This window comes from Onychomys torridus, chromosome X (genome assembly GCF_903995425.1).
Source record: "Onychomys torridus chromosome X, mOncTor1.1, whole genome shotgun sequence".
NCBI classification, from domain to species: domain Eukaryota; kingdom Metazoa; phylum Chordata; class Mammalia; order Rodentia; family Cricetidae; genus Onychomys; species Onychomys torridus.
This window is the reverse complement of record NC_050466.1, coordinates 6,616,176-6,633,011: the sequence shown is the minus strand read 5'-3', so window position 1 is coordinate 6,633,011 and position 16,836 is coordinate 6,616,176. Positions and strand designations below refer to the sequence as shown.

At 36.4% G+C, this 16,836-nt stretch overlaps 1 protein-coding gene across 3 annotated transcripts in view; it reads right to left on the bottom strand.

Annotated features, from left to right (window-relative positions):
* Usp9x (ubiquitin specific peptidase 9 X-linked) overlaps positions 1–16,836 on the bottom strand; it is a 142,895-nt gene that overhangs the window by 74,982 nt on the left and 51,077 nt on the right. For all 3 annotated transcript variants that reach the window (XM_036175504.1, XM_036175503.1, XM_036175505.1), the window contains 7 exons: positions 12,961–13,106; positions 10,372–10,451; positions 7,539–7,651; positions 6,143–6,361; positions 2,779–2,894; positions 1,998–2,249; positions 1,784–1,922 (listed from right to left, as the gene is read on the bottom strand). In XM_036175504.1, the coding sequence (XP_036031397.1) occupies positions 1,784–1,922; positions 1,998–2,249; positions 2,779–2,894; positions 6,143–6,361; positions 7,539–7,651; positions 10,372–10,451; positions 12,961–13,106 (1,065 nt within the window). The remainder of the gene's footprint in view (positions 1–1,783; positions 1,923–1,997; positions 2,250–2,778; positions 2,895–6,142; positions 6,362–7,538; positions 7,652–10,371; positions 10,452–12,960; positions 13,107–16,836) is intronic.

Below are 16,836 nucleotides of genomic sequence, written 5' to 3'. Positions count from 1 at the left end.
AACAAAAACAACCAAAAGATTCTAAATTACAGCATTTAACTCACAAAATTTTCATTTAAACGCAATAAAACACTAAGGTTTAGGTAGAATGAACGTAAGGACAACTCTGGTATCTTTAGGTTCTTTACACTAATTCTTTTTTTTTTAAGATTTATTTATTTATTATGTACACAGAAGAGGGGACCAGAGCACATTACAGATGGTTGTGATCCACCATGTGGGTGCTAGGAATTGAACTCAGGACCTCTGGAAGGGCAGTCAGTGCTCTTAACCTCTAAACCCTTCAGCCCTCTTTACACTAATTCTAATTCTGCCCCAGAATGGTTTTAATCTTAGGTCAAAAGATACTTTCAAAGACTTATTAATGTACCAGACCCTACCTGCTGTTTATCCACCCACCTCTTGCATCTTTCCAACAATCCCTATGTTAGCATAGTAAACAGGTTTGCAGATTCCAATTTTGCAATGGAATCTGAATCAAGTCTGCATGCTTCCATTGTCTATTCCCATAATACTGTGCTAGTCTAGGCTGTAGCTTGACTGTTGCTTACTTTCAACCTCTCGTTTTACTTCAAGAGCAATAAAGTAGGACTCACAATTAAAATAAAGACAATCCACAAAGTTATGAGTCTACAGTATGCAACTTTCTGAGAATAAAGGTAGGTGGGCCCAAAATGTACCAACAATACAAGTTTTTAGCTACTAACAGACAAGTTTTAAAAATCCAAACTTGTTAAGGGATTTCCCCCCTAAAATTAACAAATATATATCAAATGTCAAACTACTACAAAAAGTTTTACACATTTAACGCATTTCCTGTATGTTCTACAATGAGTCACACAGCTTAAGGACCAACAACATTCCCAATGCAAACAGGCACAAGGCATACACAAAATTAGACATCTATCACCTGCCCTCCTCACCCAGGGACAAGGTCTAAATATCCTAAAAATCCATCTTTCTCTTTTTGTTGACTGAATCTAAGGCCTCACTGAACTATATCTCTAACCTTCCCATCATTTTTTTAAATCACATTTTAATTCTTTCCCCATTGACAAAAAGGATCCTTAGAGGTAAAGATACTGGTTTGCTACAGATGTCTCATGACTGTCACATATGTACTCATCAAATAACATGGGTTTTATCATTTAAATGGTAAGTTATTCATTAAAGTTGCAGTATGTAAAATATATGGGAAAAAGTTTTCTAAGTATTTAATGCAAACATGATATAAACTTAAGCACTTTAAAAACAAATTCTCAAAATCAAGAATAAACAGCAATTTATGTAGCTATAATATTACACACACACACACACACACACACACACACACACACACACACACACACATTTACAGACAGTCTCTATGTTTAGCCCTAGCTAGCCTCAAAATCTTCCTGACTCTGCCGTTCCAGTGGTGTACCACCACACCCATCTGTGCATTTCATGTTTTTAAGCTGTTAACTGGAATTGGGCATATGAACAGGCCCCTTCTTCAATCGTGTTCAAATATTATCTCCTGCATTCCCTTTTAATCAGTTTCCCAGTTTATAGCCAAACTCACAATAAACTAATGATTACATTCAAAAATAAATTTATCAAACTCATAATCAGCTACCAAATAATTATGCTACTTTAGAAAGTTTGAGGTTAATGATCATGTAAATTTAAGCAGAACAACATTCGATTTTCAACTCTAATGTAGAATGCTAACAGTACTAATTGAAGCGACAGCCATTCCGGCTTGAAGTATTCACTTAGTTGAAAAAGGGAAAGGACTCACAGCCATCCTCTCTGCCGTAAGCCACTCTTCTTCCTCAGGATTTCCATGCCGATGGGTATAGTATGACACACTAGAAATGACCTTATTAACTTCATTCAGTGCATTCATCTTTCCATTGAAAGAAGAAATTTGCAATAATCTGTAAAGAAACTCAGTTTTAAATCGATTGTAAACATTTCTGTACATGATTACTTCCAAAGATTAAGGAACTTACCTAAGTATCATTTTTAACCGAAATATTTCTAAGTTCTTTACAGTTTCTTCTTGTCCAGGAACCCGGGAAGCTAAATTCTTCAAAGATTTAATAATCATTGAAAGAGCATCATTTTTGGCTTCATTCTTTGCTTCTTTCTTTAGTTCTTCATCAGTTAAGTTTTCTAAAAACTGGGGAACCATTTCTATTATTGGAAGAAAGTACTTTTTCACTGTGTGAAGAGTGAGAAACTCATAGCACTGTCCGAATGGTCTGAAACAAGAAAGGAAACTCCTGTAAATACTCAATTTCTTAAAAACAACTTAGTAAATTCTCACAGTACATGTATTATTTTTAAAAACATCCAAATAACAACTAAGAAAAATCTCCACTTGAACTACTACTTGCTTTTTGATTTCTGCATGCGTGCGTGCGTGTGTGCATGTGTGTGTGTGCGCGTGTGTGTGTGCGCGTGTGTGTGTGCGTGCGTGCGTGTGTGTGTGTGTGTGTGTGTGTGTGTGTGTGTGATGCATGCGTGCATTTGCATTTGAATATGTACGTGTGAGTGCAGGTACCCTCAGAGGCCAGAGCTATCAGATCCCTTGGAGCTGGTGTTAAAGACAATGGTGAGCCACTTGGCCGCCATAGGTGCTGGGAACGGAACTCAGGTCATCTGAAAGAACAGCCACTTAACTAACCACTGAGAGATCTCTCCAGCCTTACTACTCCATTTCTTAATTGAGCCAAAATAAAATCAGAAACTAACAGAAAACTGAACATTTCATTTAAAAATATAACTTACTTAATAAGGGCTGCAATTATCTGAACGTTCAATGCTGATCCATTAATAAAACGATCGTGCAATGTCTGGAATCCATTTAAAGTGCCAAATTTGTTGAGGAGATCCACTAGCCAACCCTGTAATACAATTAACATGAAAGTTTACTTTTTTGGCTTTTAAGAAAAAATCAAAGTACTATTTTGACTGATATATTAAATACATGTCTTTATTTTTTGACTGATAGATTAAAAACAATTAATGTCAAATCATTCATGAAGGACTCCAAAACTTTCACAGTAATCCATCTATGATGAAGCACAAGTAGCAAGAACAAATTAGATTACAGGAACACACTGCTCCTATCAGTATTGCTAGTGAAGAATTAAAACCATGTTTCTGTCTCAGCAATCACACTAAGGGAATGTGGCTTTCCTAAGTACCTAAAAACACCTATATTAAAATAATTCATGAATTTAAAAGGCTCAAGTAACATCAAGGAAAAGCTATCTAATAATCTAGTACAAAAAAATTCTGAGTAAATCCCCCCCACCCCAAGACAGGGCTTCTCTGTGTAACAACCCTGGCTGTCCTGGAACTCAGAGATCTGCCTGTTTCTGTCTCTTGAGTGCTGGAATTAAAGGCACGTGCCATCATTGCCCACCCCTCAGCCAATTTCTTATTGTAGTTATAAGCATTTAAAATTTCCATATAAATAGAACAATCTTGAAGCCTAAAAGTGAACTCTCAATTAAAAACTAGCCCATATGTCACAGGAATTGAACACTTGTCTACCATGAGCAAAGGTTTAGGGGGTTTGATACACTGCTTACACTGCAGAAGAAAACAAAAAGAGGAAAAAACAAAACAAAACAATTATACCATGGTATAATCTGTGTTATTACTGACTAGAACATCTGGGTACTTTTGTTGATTCATATAAATGCATTCAATTCCCATCTTATTAGTAAACTTTGCCATTTATAAAACTCAAAATGAACTAAAAGGTTACAGAAGAATTAAATATATCTGAAAGCTAAACACTTAAGACAACCTTTCACACCTTACCACCCTCTAAAAGGTCGTATTTTAAAAGCCAGTAATGGGGAAGGAAAGACAATTTCTCTATTATGCCCTAGGCAAAAATAATGCCTACAGCTATTTTTAAAAAGGGAGAATGCTGAATGAAGATTTTATTGCTGGCTGGGTGATGGTGGCACATGCCTTAATCCCAGCACTGGGGAGGCAGAAGCAGGCAGATGGATCTCTGAGTTCAAGGCCAGCCTGGTCTAGAGTGAGTTCCAGGAGAGCCAGGGCTACCCTGTCTCAAGAAACCAAGAGATATACAACAAGCTACTTGTAGCTATCTAAATTTTAAGTTCTCTAGGATATCGACTATCATAATTCAGTAAGTTTAATCAATTTTTTTTTTAGTTTATAAAGATTTAACAATGAGAAGTCACAAAATTCCTCTGATTTCAGTAGCTAGTAAGCAACTCCCTAGAATATGGGTAACCATAATCTAGACTACAATACATATGAACGGACATACACACACTAAACTCAAAGGCTTTGAATACCTAACTTTTTTTTGACAGTTTTTATGTAAGAATCAGATTTCAAACACATAAAAGTGTCTTCAGCCAGAAGTCACTCTAAAGTTTGGTATTAGTCATGTCAAATAAAGTTTTATTTTTCCTGTGAGTTTCTTAAGCAGTAGATTACTAACCCACTGAGAAAAATTAAAAAGAAAAATACAGACAGAACACATGCACACACACAGTTTCTCTGCATAGTCTTGGAATTCACTTTGTAGACCAGACTAGCCTCGAACCTTGAGACCAGTCTACCTCTGTCACTGGTACTAAAGGTGTGCATCACTATGTCTAGCTAGATGGAATTTTTGAGTTTGAAAATTATCTTTACTTTGATGGTAACTGGATCCTACTCACGCTAAAATAAGCCATCTAGTGGCAATAATATGAACTAGAAAAATAATAGCTCTACGTTCAACACATTGCTGGTGATTTCAAGCTCTAACAAAATAAACCAAACCTTGTACACAGGATTTTCAATTTTTTGGCTGGTTAAGAAAAGAAAATGCCCAGCTCTCTGAAATATTTCCCTAGGGAGTAGATAGATGGCTCAGCTTTAAGCACTGATTGCTTTATGACAAATTAGGTTCGATTCCCAGCACTCACATGGGGACTCTAACTCCATTTCTTTCTTTCTTTTTTGGTTTTTGGTTTTTGCAGACAGGGTTTCTCTGTGTAGCTTTGCTCCTTTCCTGGAACTCCCTTTGGAGTTCCAACTCACAGAGATCTGCCTGCCTCTGCCTCCCCAGTGCTGGGATTAAAGGCATGCTCCACCACCACCCCACTTCTAACTCCATTTCTAGAGGATCCAGTGCCCTGTTCTGGACTGTGAAGGGCACAGGTCTGCACATGGTGTACAAACATACATGCAGGCAAATTACTCATATACATGAAATACAAACAAATCTTAAAAAAAGTTTCTCTAAAGTCTAAATTATTGTTAGCACTTGCTACAGGAAATAAAAACTATAAAAGTATAAATTTTAAACTATATAGTAAAAAACTAAAGTACAGTCTGTTTACACTGTTATAGGACTTTTTTTTCAACTATGTGTTTTAGTAACATTTCAAAGTTTTACTATTCTGCTTCTATTTTATAATTTCTATCATTTTACTTTTGTGATGTATTACTTTAGCATGTACAACATATACCTATTTTGAAGTACAAAAAAAATCATGGCCTTGATCTGAGGTTTCTAATCACTCATAATCTCCTCTATTATTATTTAGAGCAAACAAATGTTTTATATTTACCAAATTATTACTATTTCCAGGCTGAGTAAAAGATAATAGGGATTAACTTTTATAGAGAGGGGAGGAAAAGCCGTAAGCCCTATGAGTATGCAAAAGGGCTCCTAGTGCTATATATAGTTTCACCTAAAAGTTTCAAAGTATACCAGGTGGTGGTGGCACACGCCTTTAATGCCAGCACTCGGGAGACAGAGGCAGGTGGATCTCTGTGAGTTCGAGGCCAGCCTGGTCTACAGAGTAAGATCCAGGATAGGCACCAAAACACCACAGAGAAACCCCGTCTCGAAAAAACCAAAAAGTTTCAAAGTACATTTGGTTGTCAGATCCCAACTATTACTACACAGAAAAACTAAACAGTAGTAGAATACAATAAAACATAGCTGTGGCATAAAAGAGAGAATTCAAACCATAATGCAAAATCCCTTTCAGAGTATGATTAGTCTTTTTCCGTGTTAAAGGGAGACTGAGATTACTTAAAGTTCTGTGGTAGATAGAATAAAGCAATCTTAATATTTAATTTTGAAAGTAACAAACCAACACACTTTTGGTGATCGAGGGTCTGGAGAACGAGCAAAGAGTTCATCTTCAGGCACCTGAACACTTGAGGACACTGATTCACACGGACGTGTACCATTGTAGATATGGAATTTGCAATGAGGATTTAAGGCCATGGCAAGAAGTTCTAGAAGTGGAAACCAGTCTTGGGCCAACTTAGCCACACATAGCTCCACCAGGCGATGAGTATTGTTAATAATACATCTCTGTTACACATGGGACAAAGGTGATTTAGAATGTGAAAACATTGCAATTTCAAACAGAAGTTGTAATCCTAATTACCCTTATCTTAATATTAAATGAGCTCCTCATTTTTATACTGATTACTTGAATTATATTTAATTCATTAGTACTATGACCAAATTAATTTGCTTTATAACTTATATGGTGTGTACTTTCAAAAAGCTACTTGCTTAAAAATAAAATAGGTACTATGTATGAGTTGCTAAATTCTGCTCTATCTCTTCAGGCAACATACAAATTCCCATGTTTTTCTCTCTTTGGAATTCTTACACTAGAAGCAACAATTCTAAAATTGAAATAATATATCAGTTACCCCAGATGGAAGACTATATACTAACAAGCTCTATATTTCTAAATCTGAGAAATTATATTATGTTGGCACTTTTACCCCATCATCTTAACTGAAAAAATGTTCAGACCACAACAATATCATCTGCTTTATGACTATTTCCATAGCGAAACAGATAACAGGTTTGTAGCACTTACAGCATCTCATTAGTCCAGATACAAGTTCTTTCACTCTTTAAGTGAAATCTGATTGCATCCTACAAACAACAAGTACTGAAGTATTTGTATTGCTTCTGTTCATCATTTGGAGATATTAGGACCCTAAGATCACTTTAAATAATCTACTTTAAAGGAAAGACAATTGTAACTTGAATCCAGACTAAACAACTGTTTAGACAGTAACTCATGGCTCTGAAATATCCATGTTCCTCTGCTGTCCTTTTGTGCAGTGAGTTCATTTCTCGTTACCTCTACAACACTGATCTTTCAAGTCCCCCAGACACGCACTACATTTTCTCCATCTTGGGCAAGTTTTGCCTTCCTTAACAATATATAAAATCTCACAATTGACTATCAGAGTTTCAATAAAATGAAATGATCTACGGTCAAAAGGCACTAGAGAACCAGGGAGAAAGATTAAACCCAGTAGTTTTACCTCTAAATCTCATGGTAGTTTTTTAAATGCCCATGCTGCCTCTAACAGGAATCATTTACTATAAAATTACTTTAAAAAGTTACACTTTTATACTACAGTAGGCCAAATATATCATACACAAATACACACACACTTGTCCTCCCCATCCGAAGGATCACTATATAATCTGCTTTTTAAAAGTCAAATGGAAAACTCACATGAATCTCAAACTTCCACCCACTCACTGCCTCATCTGTAAGGATTTTTGTGAATGAGATTGTTAGCCCATCTCGGAAAAATCGCTGACACGCTTCACTTTTAACATCAAGGCCTAAAACAGGGGAGAAAAAAAGAGCATTATTTCACAATGCTCAACTATGTGATGAAAGACGTAAGTGATTGGAAACCTGGATGACAGGCTAGCAGTTGCGGAGTACTTCTCGAAAAAAGTTCACAGCATTACCATAACATTATTGTTATTGCAAAGTTTCTACACATCAGAAAGGAAACTTATTCAGAAATAAAATAATTTTTAAAAAATCATTTAAAGAAAACTTTTTATATGTGTGTGTGAGGGCCTGAGTGTATACCACGTTTCATGCAAGTACTATAAGGGGTTGGGGATTTAGCTCAGTGGTAGAGCGCTGGCCTAGCAAGTGCAAGGCCCTGGGTTCAGTCCTCAGCTCTGGAAAAAAAAAAAAAAAGAAGCCAGAAGAGGGAGTCTGACTCCCAGGAGCTGTTATTATAGGCAGTTATGGGCCACCAGTCGTGGGTGCCAGGAACTAAACCTGGGTCCCTTCTCTTCAAGAGCAGCAAACATTCATAACCACTCAGCTATCTCTTCAGGCCTCCCAAATCAAATTCTAATTATGCAAAAGTACACTCAATGTGGTAATATTAACAATAACTCAAGACTGGAGCTATAGCTTAGTGCAAGGGCAGCTACTCTAACATGTACAATGATCTTAGGTTTAATCATCAATAGAATAAAAATTAACTGATAATGCTACAAATTAATACTATATATATATATATATATATATATATATATATATATATATCTTAAGCCCAAAGTGATGGTCAGTACCATGTGACAGACTAAATATTTCATAGCATTTTGTTCTCAAAATAAGCCTTAACATTTACATTCATAATTATTTTTAAGATCTTAGTTTGCAGAACTATGTACTTAGGACTAAGTAAGATGAACTGTTTCATCTTTATTTCACGATCTATACATCCATTTCTTCTTCCAAGAATCGAGTTTTTCTTTTGACTTTTAAAAAATGCATTATTTCCATGTGCGTGCACACATGCATGACCGAGGGGTGCTATAGAGTGCATATAGAGGTCAGAGGACAACTTCCGTGGCGTCAGTTTGATCCTGCCACTTTTAAGTGAGTTCCAGGGTTGAATTCAGATCACCATGCCATCTTTCCTGCCCTACACTTTTTTATCTTTACTTCATCTCATCTGATTTAAAAAAGACAACAGAGCCATGTGTCACCAATACAAAGAATGACTTTAACATCTCAATCTGTATAAAAAAAATTTGATTCTGATTGTACAATATGAGGGACATTTAAACTTTAAAAATTGAGCATCACGTAAAATAAACTATGGTGCTCAAAGTAAGTATGGGAGAGGAATACAAATCTACTGAATGTCAATGGCACTAACTGAAATAAATATGTTTTTACTACATAGTTAATGTTTAGACTATAACTAGCAAAGTTCACTTAAACTGTGAAAAACAATCATAATCTGATTAAACTTTTTTCATAGCTTTTCAAGATTGGTAAGGCATAACAAACATTCTTTTTTTTTGTGGGGTGAGGGGGGGGGGGTTGAGACAGGGTTCTCCGTGTAGCTTTGTGCCTTTCCTGGATCTCACTCTGTAGACCAGGCTGGCCTTGAACTCAGGGAGATCTGCCTGCCTCTGACTCCTGAGTGCTGAACAAACATTCTTTAAACAAAGGAGCAATAACTGATGTAAGATAAAATTTCCTCTTGCCAGGATGTGACATGAATCCAAGCAAGGTACTATAAAAAATGTTAATCTTGATAGTAACTAATACAATTGCTGTTAGTTATGACACACCCAGACAGTTATATTTGGTACATGTCCTCCAAAGGTTTGGTCACCACTCTGTGGTGATGTGGGGAGACTTGGCAAACCTTTGTAAAAGGTAGAATCTAGTGAGAAATCTGAGAAGTAGCAGCTTGTCCGCAAAAGTGATTGTGAGATCCCTTATCTTTCTCTCATTTCCTGGACTCCAAAAGGTGAGCAGCTTTGCTCTACCCACACATTTTTCCCTGGCCCTAACCCTATGAAATCTCCAAAACTGTGAGTTTTGTTTATAAGCTGTTTATTTGTTATTTGTCACAGTAAGAAAAAGATAATACAAAAGACTATCTTATGCCGGGTGGTGGTGGCGCATGCCTGTAATCCCATCACTCGGGAGGCAGAGGCAGGTGGATCTCTGTGAAGTCGAGGCCAGCCTGGGCTACAGAGCAAGATCCAGGATAGGCACCAAAACTACATGGAGAAACCCTGCCTCGAAACGCGCGCCCCCTCCCCACCAAAAAGACTATCTTAGAAAATAAATGTTCAAAGAATCACAGATTAAGAGTCATGCATCCTTTAGTATAGTAATTTGTAGGTCTGCACATAACTTAAGACCAGAAATCCCTTAGGATACTTACCACCTGCTTCCCACTTTTGCAGCTAGTTAAACCCAAATGATATTTGTACTATGCATTGCCTACAGAGTACTTAATTAGAAAACTTTTTGTGTATATTATGGAATTCCCACAATAGGAATGAATCTTTCAGTGATTATAAATCCAATGTACTTGCTCTTTAGAAATATGAATCCATATACACTTTCTGTCTAGCACTCTTGAGAGTTGTCCTTTTTAAACAGATGTGAGCTCTATCTGTAAGCTTACTACACACTTGTGTTTTAACAGGAAAATAGTTTTCAGGAATAAAGTGAAAATATATCTAGTAGCATACATTTGGAAAAAAAGCATGACACTGAAACATACCTTTCTTACTAAGATCAATAGCAGCTTCTAAAAGCACTTCTAATTCCCCTTTCGGCAAAACTGGAACGACCCATCGAGGCCTAGGAATTTACAAAATAAAGAGGCTTACTGGTTATGCAGTAAATAAAAGAGATACTGTAGTCAGTTACTAATTACAAAATTTATTTTCACTATGAAAACATTAAGTAGGCCAGGCAGTGGTGGCGTACACCTTTAATCCCAGCACTCAGGAGGTAGAGGCAGGTCAATCTCTTTGAGTTCGAGGCCAGCCTGGGCTACAAAGCAAATTTCAGGATAGGTTCCAAAGCTACATAGAGAAACCCTGTCTCAGAAAAAAACAAAAATCATTAAGTATTAACTAAAATAACATTAAATATTAAAACAGTGGGGCTAGTTGAATCATTTTTGTACAATTAAGCATCATTTGTTGTCTCTACAAGCAGAAAAATATAAAAGAAACTACTATAATAAAGTATCAATTAGGCATCACAGAGGCCTATTATTAAATTTTCACAGGCAAAGGCTTTCAGAATTCAGAAAGAACAAAAACTTCAGGAGACCAAGACTGATTTATGCCTTATAATCTATCAACTTTTTCTAAAGGATCTGCAGAATCCACAGGTGACTCTCCCTTAAGCAAGGATGCAGTGTTCTCTCTAGTTTCAGTGCTGACCCAAACATCTGGCCATCCATCCTTTTCATAGGCCTTCTCAATCATCACCATTTAATTCACCCATTGTTCCCCAGAAGAGTCAATGTTCTAGCCAACCACTGAAATCTCTCCTAAGAGCTGGTAAAATTCCCAACCACTCTTTCCCCTTTATTTAATAAAAGCACTTTATTAATAACCTATTAGAAACAAATAACTATCCATCATTTATTTACAAATGTCCTTTGCGCTTTCCTTCCATAAAGAATTGTTTTCATGCAACCTGCGTATTTTACCAACCACCAGACAAAACTGCAGTGTAACAATGCAACTTTCTGTTATGTCATCTCTGTTGTTAAGAACAATCAAGGATTTAATAAATATCCTTAATATTGATTTGACAATAATTCATTGCATGCAATTATTACAAGCTGGCTACTAGAAGCATGTATATTTCTCTTAAATGTTCCCTTTAAAACAAGTCAATTGAGAATACTCCAAACAAGTAAAACAAGTTATAATATTATAGTAAGCTTTTATATTTATAGAAAAACTCAATACATACATAATAGTAAACATAAATATGGAAAAATGTACTCCTGATTTATGTTAAGAGAAATTTTTGGTTGAGATATGCAGGGGGGCTAGATAAATTTTATCTACTTACTATATATTACACAACATGAGTTCTATGCTTAACAATGCATACTTATTACTAACAAAATCAGATTTTTTTTTGTTTGTGTGTTTTTTCCAGAGATAGGGTCTCACTATGTGTGTGGGTCTCTGGCTGTCCTAGAACTTACTATGTATACCAGGTTGGCCTTAAACTCAGCTGCCTGATTCTGCCTTCTAAGTGCTGACATTATGTGAGCCACTACACCCAGCTCAGTTTTTTTTTTTAAAGATTTATTTATTATGTAAACAGTATTCCCTGCAGGCCAGAAGAGGGCACCAGGTCTCATTTACAGGTGGTTGTGAGCCACCACATGGTTGCTGGGAATTGAACTCAGGATCTCTGGAAGAGCAGTCAGTGCTCTTAACCACTGAGCCATCTCTCCAGCCCTCAGGTTTTTTTAATGCAAAGGATTTTTATTTCTCCACACATGTACTTAACAGTTTTGACTTTTATTGAGTAAAAATACAACGAAAAAGCAAAATGCCCTTATTTTCATTGTTCTTTTAAAAAATGCTCTAATTTTCAATCAATTTGTGTGTATGAGTGTTTATGTCTGCATGTATGATTGGTGCCTTTAGAGGCCAGAAGAGCCTGGACTCCCTGGGTCTGTTATAATAGACGACAGCTATGAGCTGCCATGTGGGTGCCAGCAATAGAATCAAAGTCCTCTGGAAAAGCAGCAAGTGCTCTTCATGGCTGAGCCATTGCTATGATGCCCACTACTCTTTCTGAGGGGCCCTTGTTGAACTCACACTACCCAGTGAGGGCTACGCTCAGATAGGGTTGGTTTTTTGTTTTTTTTTTTTAAATCTGCTTATCTGTTTCTTTACATCCTTTCCTTACCCTGAAGAACATCTTAAAAGTATCAATCTCTTGAGTCAGCATGAAGGACATGCTCTGAGAAACTCCTCATGACCTGGTTTGCTTCAGGGCTAACCTAAAGTTATTAAAGTTAGTCAAGAACCAACATGCCCATTGAAAAGAAGCTTCATCAGCTCTTAAAAAGGCAAACTACACAAACAGTTCTACTTTGGAAACGAACAACTAGGGCCGTATTGTTAACCTAAAATCTTCACTAATGTTTTCCGCTCTTTTTCATTATATCCAAGAACCATGTGTTATAAAGTACTTGATAGTGACTATGATGAGAAGATTAGGCAATAAGATTCCTCTTCATTGTCTTTGTGTTACCTATCACATATAATGCTGAAAAACATGGTTTTCTTATGCATTATACACACTAGAAATGAAAACAACTGACCTGTTGATCATATCATCTAACTTTGCCAAGTCAGTATGTGGAAATGCAGGTTCCTCATCTTCAATCTGTGGAGGGGCATCGCCTTGACCTTGCTCATCAGGAGGAGTTGCCGGGGAATTCTCATTGGAAGAATCAGGCGATGAAGTCTTGATTAAAAATTAAACATTCCAGATATAAGTTTCTCTCTCTCTCTCTCTCTCTCTCTCTCTCTCTCTCTCTCTCTCACACACACACTCTCACACACACACACACACACACACACACACACACACACACACACACACACGAGTAGTCCAAACACTAAGAGATTAGCATTAGTTTTAAAAATGTTAGTAGCATAAAATTTTACAAAGACATCATTGAAAGCTTATGATTTAATATAGTCTTTCAAAGTTTATGCTGGATTACAAGATGAAGTAGTAACCTAGTGATGAACTTTTACACTAAGGAGGGAGAACATAGCTAAGTTGCCAGGCAGAGAATTTAAATGCTAGAAGTCCCATACAAATAGCTAATTTGAAGTCTATAACTTTAGAAACCTGTTTTGTTTTAAACAACCAACAAAACACTTTGTCCTGTATTTACATGCTCACAGAAAATAGAGACAAAACCAATTTTAAACATCTGTAATACCACACCAACAAATAAAACACCAGCAATGACATTTTAATTACCTCCTTGTGATCTTTTTTAAACTAAAGAAAACTGCCCATATATGCATAAATTTTCAATAAAATTGAGACTATTATCTGTCCCTTTTCATTCAATATCTAAGTTGTCAAATTTTTCAGCATTACATAAATTAAAATTAAGATGAGTCATTGTCATGTATAAATCATGTAGAAAACAAATTTTTCTTTAGAACAGGAAACTAGAAATATTAACTACAACAGTGTAAAATCTTTTAAAACAATTGGCATACATTGTCAAATTACATTCTAGAACCTTCTCAGATACATCTGAGGAACATTCATCCCACTTGTCACTGGTTTTTATGACATACTAGGAGTCTTAAAATTTATTATGTACAGATTTTAAAGTTAAAAATTTGATTAAGAAATTCCCTTTTTGGGCCAGCCAGATAGATGGCTTATTAATGCTCTTGCTACTGAGCCTGTTGACTTGAATTAAACACCCAGAACACACATTGTACAGAAGTGATTCCCTCAGGTTATCTTTTAATTTCTCTTTATATCAGTACATGTAAAACTTATAAGAAACTGAGCCCTGGGCTGGAGGGATGACTCAGCAGTTAAGAGCACCCACTGCTCTTTCAGAGGACTAAAGTTCAATTCCCAGCACCCATACCAACCAGGGAGATCTCACACCACTTCTGTAGGTATCTGTACTTACGTGCACATACACACATACATTTAAAAATAGCAGAAAAAAACCGGGCGGTGGTGGCGCACACCTGTAATCCCCAGCACTCAGGAGGCAGAGCCAGGCGGATCTCTGTGAGTTCAAGGCCCGCCTGGGCTACCAAGTGAGTTCCATGAAAGGCACAAGGCTACACAGAGAAACCCTGTCTTAAAAAACAAACAAAAAATAGCAGAAAGAAAAAACAAACAGAAACTAAGCCCTAAATCAGGTGCTGACTAAATCTTTGGTTGCTTCTTTGTGGTCCAACAGTATCAGAGCTTGTGAAATAATTAAAATCCTAACATTAAATAATATAAAATAGCCTGGGTGGTGGTGGCACACACCTTTAATCCCAGCACTTGGGAGGTAAAGGCAGACAGATCTCTGTAGGTTCAAAGCCAGCCTGGTCTACAAAGCGAGTTCTAGAATAGCCGGGGCTACAGAGAAACCCTGTCTTAAAAAACCAAAACCAAACCCAAAACAAAACATAGCAATAAACAATGAGAAATTTTACAGGTAAACAGAGTGGTTCTATAGAAAAGAATGTAATTTGCTTTTGTTCTTTTGTTTTAAAAATGCAAGTTATCTTCAACAGATGAACACAATGTGCATATTAATATCTAACAGACTGTAATATTACTATCACAAATCTAAGACCTCTAAAAATCAAGTATATTTTAAAATAAAAGTAACATGTCTTTTTAAAACAAAGATTTGTTTGTTTATTATGTATACAGTGTTCTGTCTACATGTATGCCTGCACGCCAGAAGGGAGAACCAGATCTCATTATAGATGGTTGTAAGTCATCATGTAGTTGCTAGGAATTGAACTCAGGACCTCTGGAAGAACAGCCAGTGCTCTTAACCTCTGAGCCATCTCACCTCTCCAGCCCCTAACATATGCTTTTAATCCCAGGACTTGGGAGGCAAAGACCTCTGAGTTTAAGGCCAGCCTAGTTTATGAAGGGAGTTCCCTAACAGCCATAGCTACATAGTGAGAGACCCCGTCTCAAAACAAAACAAATGTAAACAAATAGGATTTCTTTTCACCGAAAAAGCCCTGCAAAGCCATGAAAATTGCAAAAAGAGGTTAGAATCCACACACAATAGAGGAAATAAAGCAGAAAAACAGAGAGAAAGATAAACTACTAGCTCCTGGTTTAAAAATAGTAAACACTGGTATCCAACAGCCCTTTGACTATATTTAAAGAAACTTAATACTGGCCTTCAAATTTATGGGACAGGAAAGACTTTGTCAAATTTTGTGACCATATACATTACCATTTTATGTCTCAAAAATGGGAATTAGAAAAGGAAATGAATTAACAAAGTTGGCACACTTGGGAGAGAGAACCTGGCTCGCTCATTTCTCTCAAGTGGCAGAGAAAGGGGAGGCAAAAAGAAAAATATGCCTTTCTACCAGACTAAAAATAACACCTGAATAGTAAAAACCTAGCCCCAAACCACAAAGTACTCTATAATAATAACACTTTTGCTTTAAAAGTTATCCATACAAATGCCACAAAAATATCTATCTCTGTAAGCAGTGTGTCTTTTATTCATGTATACACATATAAAAAAACCAACTAGTTTACCCCTAACATCACTACAGGAGCTACATTATCACAAATCTTACTCTTTGGGTTATTCAACTTAATTCTTCAAAGTATAAAACTGTACAGATTAGAAAGGATTGAGATAAATTTCAGGAGATGAAAACAAAATTAATTCCAAAGAAAGTAAAGAACAATTAAATTAAGGTTTTGTAAAAGCATGTGGTGTGTTTTATGGGGGGGGTATCATAAGTCCCCCAAAAAAGATTTTTTTTAGGGGAGGAGCAGCAATGTATTAATGAAATTGGTAAGCCCCTAGAAAAATTGATCAGCAGAGAGAATACAAATTAGTAGTATCAGAGATGAACAAAGACACTGCCACAAGCCCCCATATATACTAAAAATAAATAGTCAAAAGGCTATTACAGGGTCTGGGGTGAGAAGCAGTTTCAAGTTACAGAGTATACACTTAGCATATGCAAGGACCTGAGTTCCATCCCAGCACTCAAGGGCACATATAGTATTATAAACAACTGCATTTAAATAAACTTGGCACTCTAGATGAAGTGGACAAAAATAACCAAGACAAAAAAATGTTGGTTTTTTTTTGTTGTTGTTTTTTTGTTTAAGAAAATCCTTCTTTCAAAAGATGGATCTAGGGGTTGGGGATTTAGCTCAGTGGTAGAGTGCTTGTGCAAGGCCCTGTCAGCTTAAAAAAAAAAAAGATGGATCTAGGCTGGGCACAGTGGTTCACACCTTTAATCCCAGCACTTGGGAAGCAAAAGTAGGTGGGTATCTGTAAATTTGAGACCAATGTGACCTACAATTTGAGTTCCAGGACAGCTAGGGCTATGTAGAGAAACCCCGTCTCAAAAAACAATAAAAAAATGGATCTACATAGAAAATCTGCTTACAAAATCAAGTTTATTTTAATTAGTAAATTTTACTATGGAGTTGGGGA